Raw genomic sequence first — 13941 nt, 5'->3', positions numbered from 1 at the left:
GATGGCTTAGAAAGCTTTGGTAATTAGTTTTAATACTTTGAAAGATAGAAAATTTTAAATATTATATTGGATAAAAACACTTCTTAAAATCATTATCAATCGCAATCTTAATCTTTAAAATTATCTGGTATATTGTGAATCATTCTTTATTTCTTGTGCAAATGAAGAAATTTAGAATTATTAGAAAATTGTAAAATATAATAATTAAAGCATAAAAAGTAAGAAATTACTTTATTTTGAAGATTTGTAGTACAAAAATTTTAATATCTCCCTTTATTTGAACAGTTTTAAAAATTATTTGCATTCTTAATGCAATAAATACCATTTTATATCCTTCTAATATTAGACGTGGGAATTCTTCCTTGTTTATTTTTTAGGAGAAACATTGAAAGAAGAAAAGAAAAGAGATGACGACTTTGAATCTCATTAACAGATAGATATTAGACCATTTGAACCAGTTGTGTGTTTCCTCAATTTTCTCAGAAATCAAATGGAAGGTCAGGTATTACCGAATACGGATCAGATCTGATAAGGGTTTTGCTACCCAAATATGCAGGTCTTACCCTAAAACATGGACAAGTGGTTGTGTGTGAAGCCTATGCATGTCCAGCAAGCATCTACCAACAGCAAAGAAACCCAAAAACCAGGTCATTAGACCCTAAATTTAACCAATTCGATCCATCTCAACAATGCAAACGCACCTGCAAGTTGTTAGAAGTTAGAGCTGGCTAACCTTAGATTTGTCAAACATGAGCTCATTGATATCAGCTGCCTTCATGTAAAACCTGGAAAATCCCAACCACCAAACAAAAAAAAAGCTACAAAATACATCCGACTATCCATCAATTTTAAATTGCAATTATAAAAACAAAAGCCTTCTTCTACAAATGGCAGCATCTAAGGCTGGAGAGTAAGGGCCAACAACAAAAAAAACGCTGTCATAAAAATAGTTTATCATACATGGGAGCAAGATTCTAATGCCTAAACAGATAGCTCTCACCCACCAATTTTTACAATTAACATGAAGGAAACAGACAATGGAAAGAAGGGAGAGTCTGCGGCACAGTTTCTTCCTTTCTGAGCAGTTTAGGGGATAATCAAGATACAGTTCGTCCATAGCACACGCAGGCAAGATAGAGATTCTTTGCCCATTTTTCCTGCACGTAAAATCAAATTTGAGAGATTCATTTCCCAAGAAGTTAAAACAATATTAGCTATTCATTGAAATGTTTAAATAGATTGCTACTCTACCCTATTACGCCTGTGCCATATCATTGTTAGGTTATTCTTGCACTATGGTAACAAAAAGGTGTGAGACTAAAGCAATTCAAAATGCCAGAAAGAAAGGATTACTGTTTCTATAGCAGACATGGACTCTTCTCTTTTGTAATGACGTACATACAAGTCAGGAATGAATATGTTTTGTAGCGTGTGTATCCATTTATCGTTTACCTTAACATGTGTACTTGGAAACTGGGATGTCCTAAGAGTTTCCTGAGTTTCATCACCAGGTTTGCGCTTGGGCACACTCAAGATGAGTGCAGATTGATCCCAAGTTGCAGCCGTTGATGTTATTCGATAACCACTGTCCCACCTTCTGTGGATGCCCTCACTTGGATAGAGAAAATCAAGCTCCACAACCTATGAACGTCATTGACAAGTTAGAGAAAGAGAAACAATCAAAACCAAAACTCTAAAACCATTATAATGAACTGCAACCATAGTTAAATGATAAAACAGATATCAGAAGACATGGAATTTCATAGTCAATTCACCATTTAGGACCAGAGGCAACTGGTCTCACATTAGAAATCATAAGCTCTGACCATTTAAACAATGGTTCATTTCATGCAATCCTGATAATGTGAGTTTAACAACCTCATACAGATAAAAGCACCAAATAATTGTGTCAAAGCTTTATACAAACAGATTTAGTACAAAATAAGATTGCACTTTGAGAGTAAAAAAAAACACAATTTGAATCAATACGAAATCAGGAAGTTCAGGGTTACTAATTCCTCAAAGGTTATTACTTAGTCTCCATTTGGGAATTTAACTATTCACAGAAATAAAAAACCACCATTTATCCACACCTAACAAAAACAAAACTATAGCAAATTTCATAAACACTAATAGAAGCCAATGACTAGAGAACCCATAGATGTGAAAAAAAAAATTGGTGGTTTTCAATGGTCAACTAATGAGGTGACTTTTTGAAAGGATTGGTGGACCAGGCAGACCAGTGCAACTTCAAGATAGGTTGCTCCGTTCTGAGAATCAAAGGGGAAAATGTGGAAAATAAGACATGTAATAAAGCCCAACCTGATCACTAAAGCCAGCATTGCGAGACATGACTACCCCCCATCGGCTTCCAGCAGTTGCCATGGAAGTTACATGGAATCCTTCTCTCCACTTCTTGTTTATCCATTTAAAGGGAAAGGAGTCGCTTACTTTGTAAGACTGTTGAGTATATTGTGTGCCTGCAGATATTTGGTTATGGTCAAATGATAAAGTGGCTGAAAATAACTACCATAAATTAGCAACTGGGGACTCATAATCAGTGTCTTCATGTAAATAGGTAGCATAAGAATGGCAAGCATCCATTAATGCAGAAAATCACACAGGACCAAAAGACGAGCTTTGTTAACAAAATGAAAACCAAAACAAAGCATAAGGCACCAAAAATACACAGTAACTGACCAAATAACACTAGTCAAATATCCAAATTTAATTAATGCAAAAAAATAAACATTTGATCAACATTAACAACTAAGCAGCATCAGTTAAGATTCCCAAAAATGAAGAGCTTCAGCAAGGGAAAATGCAGGCTAATGTCTAGCTCATAATAGCAATAGGAGAATTTCTCAACTGCCTAATCACAATGCTAATGTTTCAATTGCCCAATCACAATGCTAATGTTTCAATTGCCCAATCACAATGCTTATGCATCAAGCAGAAAGGACTATTCCTATGTTAACAAATGTTCAAATTCAGAACTGTTTAGGAGTTGCAGGAAGTTGACCGGTCAGGTCCACAAAGATCCTGGCTGACCAATACAAGACAAAATCAGCTCAACATTAACTTTGAAACTCAGAGCTTTATATTACAGCTCCCAAAAAGCTAAAAAATAAACCTCCCTATACAGAAAGTCTGCCAAAAACTACCAGACTATGCTCATCAATTTTCTAAGCTTCACGGATAGGCCCTTATTTTCATCACTATAGGAACACAAAATGAAAGAATAAAAATAGCATACAGTCCCCACCCAGCGAGCGCACATGCATTTGATCAATATCACTGATCCTTGCAAACATGCTCATAATTTATCAATAGAAAGAACTTTCTACATGAGCGCCTTTCCACATAAGGAACAGACCATGAGTTTGTTTACTTGTTGACACTCCCATCAAAATTGGGTTCTGAAATGGTACAAAATTAAATGCATGGCCGACCTAAAGAGTATCCAGTAGAGAGTGTATTTAAAGGTTCTAGAGAATGGAAGACTCCAGGTAGAGAGTTCAACAGTAAATAAAATCGCCTACTTCCTCCATAAGTTTTTATTGGTCCAAATGAAACTATTATTTTGGGCCAAATAACAATATCATTTCAAATGTAATTGTTCTTAGTTTCTACCCTGTGAACACTAAATGCAGTATTTTCAGTTCTACATGCCATACAACACTTGGTTTTCCATCAATAATACTATTTTACCTACAAACAGAAGGATAAAAATTATAACATATGAACACGATCGATGAAGATATTAATCCCACTCATTCAGAAAAATAAATATCTTCCGGCCCAGAAAGTGGGGCAAATCTCAAGATAGAGCATCATTCATCATGATTCTTGCAGAATGAAGCATCAACTCAACATGTAACCCTCAGTCTCATTTCACATTTTAACAAGTAAACAAAAAATTATGAGAATATTTCCAGACCTAAATTTTATTCTTACAAATTTAACAAAATATGAGGCTACTACCAAACATTGAACATGTTGAAAATTCAAGAATAAGAAGCACAAATATGTCTATTTCCAAAAACGTCCCTTCTAAAAATTCTAGCAAGAATAATCTAAATTATGTTTTTTTATAATTGAAAACAATAGAGGTTAATCCATCCAATCACAAAGTAAACAAATAAAGACCAACCTTTGGACATCACAACAAGGGAACTTCCATTGTTAGCACCAGCAATGGAACTGATATAAAAGTTCCTCTCCCATTGTTCCATAATCCATTCCTGGTATGTCAGAAAAATGATCCTAAATTATTATTATTATTATTATTATTAAAATTAACTAATTAAAAAATAAAAAACTATGGACACCAGAATATCACCTTGTGTAAGAAGAAAGGTGACAGTTCATAAACTTGGTGTGTGAAACCAGTTCCAGCATCCATAATAAGTGCCCACAGATTTGAGCAAGATGCAACACAACTTATAAGCAGACCATCTGCATTTCCTCTGTCCACATGTTGTGCCAATCTTCCATCAGCAACATTGTAATGATACCTAATTTCCAAACAAATGAGCAAGACATTAAGCATCATAAGAAAAGATAACAGTTATCATTTCAGTTATTGTTTATCCATTTATTCCATTCACTTAAACTGGTGAAAGTACAATCACTACAGGCTTTACATTAGGGGTTCTACATTAAAACTATACTATACAACTGAATTATGGATAAAGGGAAGAGATGTATATAAAAAAAGATCCTAAGGTGTATGATACCTTTGATGGCAACATTTTAATGAAAGAAAATAAAGATCGAAGTAAATGCTAAATTAGTAATAATAAAGATATGCTTTAGAATTAAAAGGTAAAACTACAATCAGAATTATAAGTTTAACGAAACTAAGAGTGTTGAAATGAGTAAGGGCAGAATGATGGAAGAGGATTTTACCCATACATTATACAGGAATAGATGACCTGGGGGAGCAATTTCAGGATGCCATCTGATTGACATAAATCTATTGAACTAGAGGATAATTTTGCAGTTCAGTCATGCTTTATGGTAGAAGACGTTTGGCAGTTTGAAAACCAACCAGAACCACAGTTTAGATGAAGGTGTTGACACAGACAAGGTGGAATGACAAGAGAGTACAACAAAACAACAATCCGAGCCAAAATGACAGCAAGTCTGCTAAAAGATTATTTTGTCCACATGCAACATAGTGTAATATAGTCGGTCTCAAAAGTGCCATAATGACGAGATAAAGACTAAAAAAGAGCAGAGATAAAATAACTTTCAAACTGCTTGCTCAAAATAGAAGAAACTCGAATTTCTATATAAGCATAATGGTAGAAGTACTGTTCATGCAAAAGGGGGACCATAAACACATAGCAACATTTATTCATAGCAACTACTTAAACCTTATTTAACAGAACATTAACAAATAATCCCATTATATCTAATATCAAATCCTTCCTGATTATCTCCTGATAATTACCCATGTGGAAGAAATAAAACATGCAGGATGTATGAAAGAAGTACAAAGTAATGAAGCACAAGACAGCTCACCTCTGTTTCATCGGTAGCCTAGCATTGTATACTGAAATCCACTGGGTAGCAGGAATTCCCAATCGAACCTTTTTCTTGGGTTGCCCATCTTCTTCTTCCTCAACATTCAACCTACCCCGTTTTTGACCAACTTGATAGATAATCTAGCAACAATTACAATAATGAGAACAAATCCCTAATGAGCACCCAAGAAAGGAAGATCAAGTTCATACATTCACTGTAATCAGGGTTTAATTACCTTCTGAGCACCATCAGTGTTTATTGGCCTTATAGCTGGATTAGGTCCAATTAATCCCTCAAACAGAGATATTAGCTTGGAGTAGTTTGGCTCTTCATCAAATTTCATGTTCACAACAATCTCAAGAAATTGTTTAAGAGGTGTAGGGCAGAAGCAACAAAGCATTTCAGGAGAAGTTGCCATCTTTTTCTTGCAAACTAGGAAGGACTTATTGTCGCCCTAACAGGAAAATAAGTGGATGCACACACATAAGTTGAATACTTAACTACTAGAGACAAGCGCAGTTAAATAGGCTTTTGAACATATACCTGATAGCCTTGCCAGGGTAACCTGCCACGATGAAGGAAGATGAGTGTATATGCAAGAGACTCTAGATCGTCTCTTCTGCTGGCAGTTCTTCCCAAGTGAGCATGAACACTAGCATATCTCACAGTTCCCCTGGATGAAGCAAACAGTAAAAATAATCAAGAATGAAGGATTAAAAAAAATAAGTTCAAAAATCACAAAGCATGGCCCACAAACACAACATCAATTCACCTAAACATATCAGGCCGCTGATCATATTCAACATGCTGCCCATTAGCACTGTCCCTCCACTTTGTTGCTGCAACATTATGAATTGATGATAACAAAAATATAAAAAGCATAAAAGGATAAACCTTTTTTTATAGGCAGCATAAAAGGATAAACTTGAAAAGGCTCTAAAAAATTAACTTACCTAATCCAAGGTCAACAAGAAACAACTTCTTCTCTTGCGTTGTAGATGGCTGGCCCAGTAAAAAGTTTTCCGGTTTTACATCTCCATGCACATAACTATAACCATAGAGGCATAATGAGAAAGAATGGACAAAGGAATCAAAGTATACAGGAAAATGAAATTGATGGAAGACAATTTCTATCCTGTTAAAAGCTTCAGAAGACAATTGAAAATATCAATATTAAAAAATTCAAAAAAAAAATGATAAAAGGGTACCCTCTTGAGTGCATCTTCTCTAGGATTGATAAAGACTCAACTGCAATACAAGCTACCATTTCTGAAGACATCCTGTGAATATATCAAATCAAGATATGAATATGTGAATAAATGAAAGCAGATCACATATCAAATGTTCAGCAAATATAGAATATGATTCACAGAAAAAGGAAAATCTCCAGGTTTGTATCAAGATTTTTCTTAAGTAAATACAGATGCTCCAAAGGAAATGTGATCCTGGGCAAACAGAGTTTTCTTCTCAAATAAGACAATTGAAATCAATCCAAGAAAAAGTGAATATGCCATCTTATGTCCCACAAGTATATGTAAGAATAAAAACCAAGATTTTGCAAATGGCTTTGCAAGAAATGTTGTGAATATCAATGCCCATAGCATCTTAATTTCATAAAATCATTTTATTAAATTATGATTAACTGCTTATAGGGTATTTTATTTTCTTTTGAGTTTTTTTGTTTTTATTTCACTTCAATCTTTATCAACCACAAGCTTACCACAAAATGCACTAATGCCGTACATTTAAACAAAATTTTGAAAGCTCAAATATTAAAAAAGGAGAATTTTTCTTGCTTCCTAAAAGGAATTAAGAATCTATCCAGGACAAACCTTGAGCCAATCATTAATATCTAAAACTTCAAATTAGAATGAATTTTTCTGATTACAACAAACTCTTCCATCTTTTCAGGATAGAAATTACACACTTTATACACAAGGAGAGTAGCAAAAGGCATCTGGCTCTGGCATGCATCATTTTTGAAGCAGGAGCCTTACAGTTACAACTACTTCTCAGGAAGTCTTCACATGAGTGCCTCATGCCTGTAGGCATAAGCCTCTAGTGACTCAAGCCCAAAATCTGTACTCAAGATGTCTCCCATGAGGTTTGTCTCAAAGAGACAACAGTTCAAGCCTCAAGAACATTTTTAAAACTAGTAACCAAGCTCAGAAACATATCGAATTTTCAATTCAGCAGAAAGTAACGACGACAAAATCACATATCAAATCATGTAAAAGTGGGATACTCACGCTTGCCCTGAAGAATTCCAGACATCCCATAAGCTAGGCCCTAGCATGTCCATAACCTTTGAACATATAAAAAATGTTAGACCAATACATAAAGATATAAAAAACAAAAGACACATTGCTGTGGATCATACCATCACATAATAGTCTCCTTGCTTTCCTTTATAGTGTACTCTAGGCACTCCATGACTGCCACCCAGAGTGCTGTTTAACAATAACCAAAACAAATTTTTAAATAGAAATTGTAAATGTAGGGTTTGGGTGATTTGACAAAGACTCTCATTCTTTGAAAGAAATAAAGATTGCAAATAATCATATCCTGTTTGAAAAGAAACCTCAGACATACTTGTACACCTGCCACTCATATGGAGGGCCATAGTTGCAGCCTTTGCTGTTTCTGTGCTCGAATTTCAAAGCTACCTGATAAAAACACAATAAGAAGAATGAAGTCATAATATGATTACTTTTAATAACACTAATCCTAATTCGGATACACAATTTTATTAGTCAGTAAGAAAGCTGGGACTAGGTTACCTCCGTAGCACTAGGACCACTTGTGCGTTCATTTCCACCTGTAACACGGCGACCAACAAACACTTGACCAAAACCACCCTTACCCAACTTCCTTTCAATTTTATATACAGGTGATCCCCCTACTTGAACCTGAAAATAAATCCAAAATAAGAACTACCAAAAAATAGAATGAACCAAAAAGATACCACAAATAAATCACAATTTAATTAAACTGTGTCTTGTTTAGAGAAACAATTTGATTTAGAATTCAAAAAATCATGCTTCTGCTGCATTATCATTTCCATAAATTCAAGGACTATGGAATTTAAATTTAATTCCAAATCCAGTGGGTATAAAAAATAACTGAATCATGAACTTGAAAGGAGAACTCCAATTCCATGCAACCATTCTCAAAATTAATGCCTTAAATAACAATGAAGATCAGATAGAATAACCTAAACGTATGCCCTGCATAAAGGCATATAAAGGGTGCTCCTCATTCCACCAATTGATGTATACATAAGGAAAGGAAAATAATACAGTCCCCATGTACAATCTTCCATGAGGATGCACTGGAAATGAACTAAATCTTCAATGTTTTGCAAGAAGCCGCTGCACACATACTCAAAACTTGTAGCAGAATGTTTTACAAGTGAAGGTGCGCCATCAGTCAGAGTTATTTATATCTAAACATCTTAATACAGAAGTTCCACTTGAGTTTTCTTCTTTAAGAAATTTTCTATACTCCCTTAACCTATTCATCATTGCTCTTGCCATGGGTATACCACGTCCGGATATGGGCCATCCACCCACCCATTCCTTCATTCAAATTTCAAAGTAAATTTTATGCAAAACCAACATAGAAACAAGAACTCATAATTTATAAACACTAATCCAATCAACAAAAAGAACAATTTGATAATGTGTGCATGTGTACGTGGAACAGAGTTTATTTAAACCTTGGCTTTCTCTTCGTAAAATTTCTGGACTCCCTTAAAGAGATATTATTCATTCTTATGAACATCAACCATTTGATGAGAACAACAATTCAACGATTATAAGAATACAATAAAGAAAATTCGGGCTTACCCTCTCTGGGAACGGGGCGGTGCTACCTTCCTCCTCCTGCCCAGTAGCTTTATTTGCGCTCAAGCCCCCACTGTCATCTCCCATCATTTCTTTCTTCCCAACCCCTCCTCCCCCTTCCTTATCCCCCAAAAGCCCACCCTCTTCTTCTTCCGCGGGCTTCTCCGACCTCTCCTTTTCCGAACCACCCTGCCCCTCCGATATCACAATCACCTGCCCCTTCCTCTGCCTCCTCCTCGCTACCCGCGGCGCCTCCACTACCACTGCCTTCCCCTTCCCTGCTGCCGCCGCCTCCACTGCCCTTGCCTTAGCAACGGCGGCACGGGTCCGTATGTAGTTCCCAACCAAGTGCTCCGATCGCTTCGCCCGCTGGTCTATCGGATCACGGCCACGTCGTACACCTCTCCGCAGCTCCGGCATTCTTCGCCCATACAATTCAAGCAGAACCGTGCCGAATCGACCATTATCTTCGTCAACAACGAAGCTCTCCAACCCTCTCCATCGCTTGATCGACACCTACCGATCCTCCCAAAAAACCCCTAATCCGACCCAAATCGTACTCCTAATAAAGCCGAAATTGTGGTTAACTTAATAGAATCGGTGAAGAACAGGTCTGAATTCTAGGGGCTAGGGTTAGGGTTTCAAGAAACGGTAAACGAAACGCGTCCAAGGGAAGAAAGAGAGGTGATGAATTGGGGAGAGAGAGGCACTAGAAAAAGGTTTGGGTTCGGTGTGGGACCTAAAAGTCAATGTCTGGTCAAATGAGAGACAGAGATATTACCAGCTTCTGCCACGTGTACCATTTTTCATGCTTTCAAATTAAAAAATGGAAACTATTTTCTATTTTGTAAAACAAATATATTGGATATTAAAAATAAAATATCAAAATATTTTTACGTGAAATGTTAAAATATTAAAAAGATTTATAGTTTAAAATATTAAAACTTACCAATAAAAATCAATGACAAAAATAATATCTTTTCAAATGTAAAATAAAAATTAATACTATTACTTTTAAGTGAAATGTTATTAAGGTACTCTCGTAGTAATTTTATAAAATGTTTTTAATTTTTTTTAATATTTTAAAGATAAAAAATTTAAAATATTATAAATATTTTTTAAAATTATTATCAAACAAACTCTTATTCTTAATTATTTATTAAATATTAAATATTTTTCTATATTAATTAAAATAATTTTTTATAAGGAATAATATTTTCTCTACTTTAATATTAATCTTTTTCATAAATTATTGTTTCTTTGTAATTTCGTTGAGCTATTAAAATAATTTTGGACATTTAGTGACTAATTCATATATAAGATTGTAGTTTTATAAACTATTTTGGTTAGGTTTTGAAAATTAAAGATTTGTTTGAAAGTCGTTTTTTAAAATAGTTTTTTGGGGTTTATTTAGTAATTGTTTTCAAAAATAGTTTATGATAACAGTTTTGAAAATTAATTTTCTTATGTTTTGTATAATAAATGTTTGTATACAAATCTAAAAAAAATTAACATGTTTTTAATATTTTAAAAATAATTTTTATATCAAGTATTTTATTTTTAATCCTTCTCCATTATTGTATAATTTTTTTTAAAAATAACTATTATAAAACAATTAAAATATAATCTGAAAATACATTGTTTTTATATTTTTAATAAAATAAAATAGAAAATAGTTTTTGGTTATCAAACCTATTTTTTTTATTTTTTGTTATAGAGAACATCAAATTGTTATCAAAATCAATCAATTACCAAACAAGCGTCAGTTTTTCATAAAAATAAAAAAACTATTTTTTTGTTTATCTTCTTAATAATAGAAAATAGAGTGTTTTAAAAAACATTTTTTAATTGTTTTAAAAAATAATTATACAAATATGTATAATGATTAAAACTAAATCTCTATATATAAAAATTATTTTTAAAACATATTTAAAAATATTTAAGGTTCTCAAACATATTTTTTTCTACAAAAATCATAGAATTGTTATAAAAAACAATTACCAAACATACCTAAGTGTTTAATATATATATATATATATATATGTATATATATATTTTTAATAATAAGATTTTATTTATAAACTCAAATATAAAAAATAAATTTTAATTTTTTTTATAAATATACTAACACTTATATAAGCCATTTAAAATTTATTTTGTTTAAATTTTATTTTTCTCTCTTGTCAAATATGTCATTGATTTATTTTTCTTTCCATGTTTTTATAACCATAGACCATATAAATTTGATTTTTTTTTTCCACTTTAGAAAGGAATATTTCTTTTAAGTAAAACAAGTGCATTGTATTTAAAAATAAATGTTGAATATCCTAAGGCATGTTTGGTAATAGAGATTAAAATCAGTTTTTATTCACGAGACACAATATCAAAAAGATATAATATAGCATTAATTGAGCTTTCCCCTTTTTCAAGCAATGCAAAAAATTTGAAATGGAATATTCCAACTCCATTATTTTAAATTTGCTACAAGTATACAAAAATATATTTTTAAAATATATCATTATTTATTTCCGTTCCCTTGAATTGAAAATTACAAAAAGACCCTTTATGAAATGAAATCAAAGGAGTTTGTTTGGAACTGTTTTTGAAAATAGTCGTATGTTATTTAAAATGAAAACATACTTGAAAACCAGAAAATAACTAAAACAAAACATATGTTTTTTAAAAAATATTTTTTAATTGCTTTCACTTATTTTTTAATGATTATTTTAAAAATAATTATACAAACATAAAAAATAATTGCAAAAAAAAAAATCACATAAATGTTATTTTTTTTAAAATAAAAAATAAGTTAAAATATTTCAAGTTCTATATTTGTTTTACAAAACATTATAAAACAATTTTTTTTAAAATCATTTTCAAAGCTGTCTTCGAGAACAGTTATCAAATAAAGCCAAAATTTTCATATTATATCTACTTAAATATGTTAATTTTATACATAAAAAATATCATACTACCAAATAATTATGATCCAAGACTTTAAATCTACGCCTTTGAATCATATGATCAAGTATTGATAGGTGAATGAAAGTACAAAAAATAATAATAGATAGCCATAAAGAAATGAGACTTTACATGGAGGAATGTAACCATATTAAAGGGAAGAGTTTATGATATCACTTTTTATTTTTTTTAAATGTATTAATTTTATTTTAAATTATTTACAACCATTTGAAGATTTAATATTCACTTGAATATACCAAGGGATCAATGATTTGCCAAAGGGCAAAAAAAAAAAAAAAAAACCACCCTTTTGCGTGGTGTCCATGTCTTGGTCACCTCAAGGTGATATTTTTTGGGAAGTTGGGCAAGGTCATGTTAAATATTATGTAATGGGTCGCTATCTATAGGACAATTTAGGTGGACACTCGATTTGTCTATGGCCTGAACCGACTTGGAAGATGCTCAACCCATTCCTTGTCCCTTTTCATAGCCCAAAGTCAAAGAGAAAGAAAATTAATCAAATTTCAATAGCCAACAATAATTACCAACACGATTTTCATGCTAAAAAAAAAAAGTTTATTTATAGCATTTGATAATGATTTTAAAAAGTGTTTATAATTTTTTTAATATTTAAAAAATTTTATATTTTAAATAAAAAAAATATTATAAATACTTTATAAAATTATTATTAAACGTATTTTTTATTTATTATTTTTACAAATCTATGTATTTTTTATACTCATCATGAGCCGATGTAATAAGACGAATTTGAAATATACATGAATGGAGACCCATGCAAACATGCATTAATTTAGAAAATGATGCAGGCATGCATCAACTTTTTTTGTTTTCCCTCGTCCTTCTTTGTATTTCCCTCAAGTCAAGTCTCACTTTTTTTTTTTTTGTCTTTTTTTTTTATTATATTGACTACACGTTCTTCCATAAAATCTTTTAATTCCGTTTTATTTCCCTTTTTCCTTTTGTATATTTATTGATTTAAACTACTTATGAACATTTTAAATATAAAATAATAACATATAATAAATAATTAACGAAAATAGACTTAATATAAACATGAATACATAAGACATAAGATTTTAATTTAGAAGTTTAAGACATCAAAATTTTATATTCATTTTAAATAAAATAGTTATTTATTTATTTTATAAATCTGATATGGATTAAATAAAAATATTTTTATTATATTATTTTAAAATATTATTTTTTTATGTGAAAATCAAAATCAATGATCATGATTTTAACTTTTTACACTTGATGTTGTTTTAACTTTTTGTTTGGTTAAAATATTTATTTATTTTTTATATATAAAATAAAAACTTGACCATGGTTCTTACCTTTTGATTGGTTAAAATTTTAAATTTATATAAAGAAAAAAACAAAAAACAAAATATAGTTTTTCATTAAAAGTGTATTTAATATTTTTTATTAATTTCTCTTAATTTTATTAGTGATAAAAATGTTTAGAGATTGAAATTATGTGCCTTTCAAGTGCGTCACACAAAAATAGAGCACCTTCCTAAAGCACTTAGTTGATACACCTCAAAACAGTGTATAACTTAATTTGTGACCTATGGACCCTCGA

At 31.7% G+C, this 13941-nt stretch overlaps 1 protein-coding gene across 2 annotated transcripts; it reads right to left on the bottom strand.

The window, feature by feature from the left end:
- Positions 1-836: 836 nt before the first annotated feature.
- On the bottom strand, positions 837-10117 carry LOC100263956 (casein kinase 1-like protein HD16). 2 transcript variants are annotated; one of them, XM_002283310.4, is made up of 16 exons: positions 9381-10117; positions 8313-8441; positions 8125-8198; positions 7913-7982; positions 7782-7837; positions 6741-6812; positions 6486-6580; positions 6305-6371; positions 6076-6205; positions 5768-5986; positions 5530-5672; positions 4343-4517; positions 4154-4244; positions 2323-2480; positions 1453-1641; positions 837-1157 (listed from the first exon to the last, which is right to left on the bottom strand). In XM_002283310.4, exons 1-16 carry the CDS (start codon positions 9795-9797, stop codon positions 1098-1100), a joined length of 2145 nt encoding a protein of 714 aa, XP_002283346.1. In that variant the 5' UTR covers positions 9798-10117; the 3' UTR covers positions 837-1097. The 2 variants fall into 2 exon arrangements, with proteins under 2 accessions (XP_002283346.1, XP_059593315.1); XM_059737332.1 differs by having other exon boundaries at positions 837-1641.
- Between the last annotated feature and the right edge of the window lie 3824 nt (positions 10118-13941).

The sequence above is a fragment of the Vitis vinifera genome, chromosome 6 (genome assembly GCF_030704535.1).
Source record: "Vitis vinifera cultivar Pinot Noir 40024 chromosome 6, ASM3070453v1".
Classification (NCBI taxonomy): Eukaryota; Viridiplantae; Streptophyta; class Magnoliopsida; order Vitales; family Vitaceae; genus Vitis; species Vitis vinifera.
This window is presented reverse-complemented; position numbering and strand designations above follow the sequence as displayed.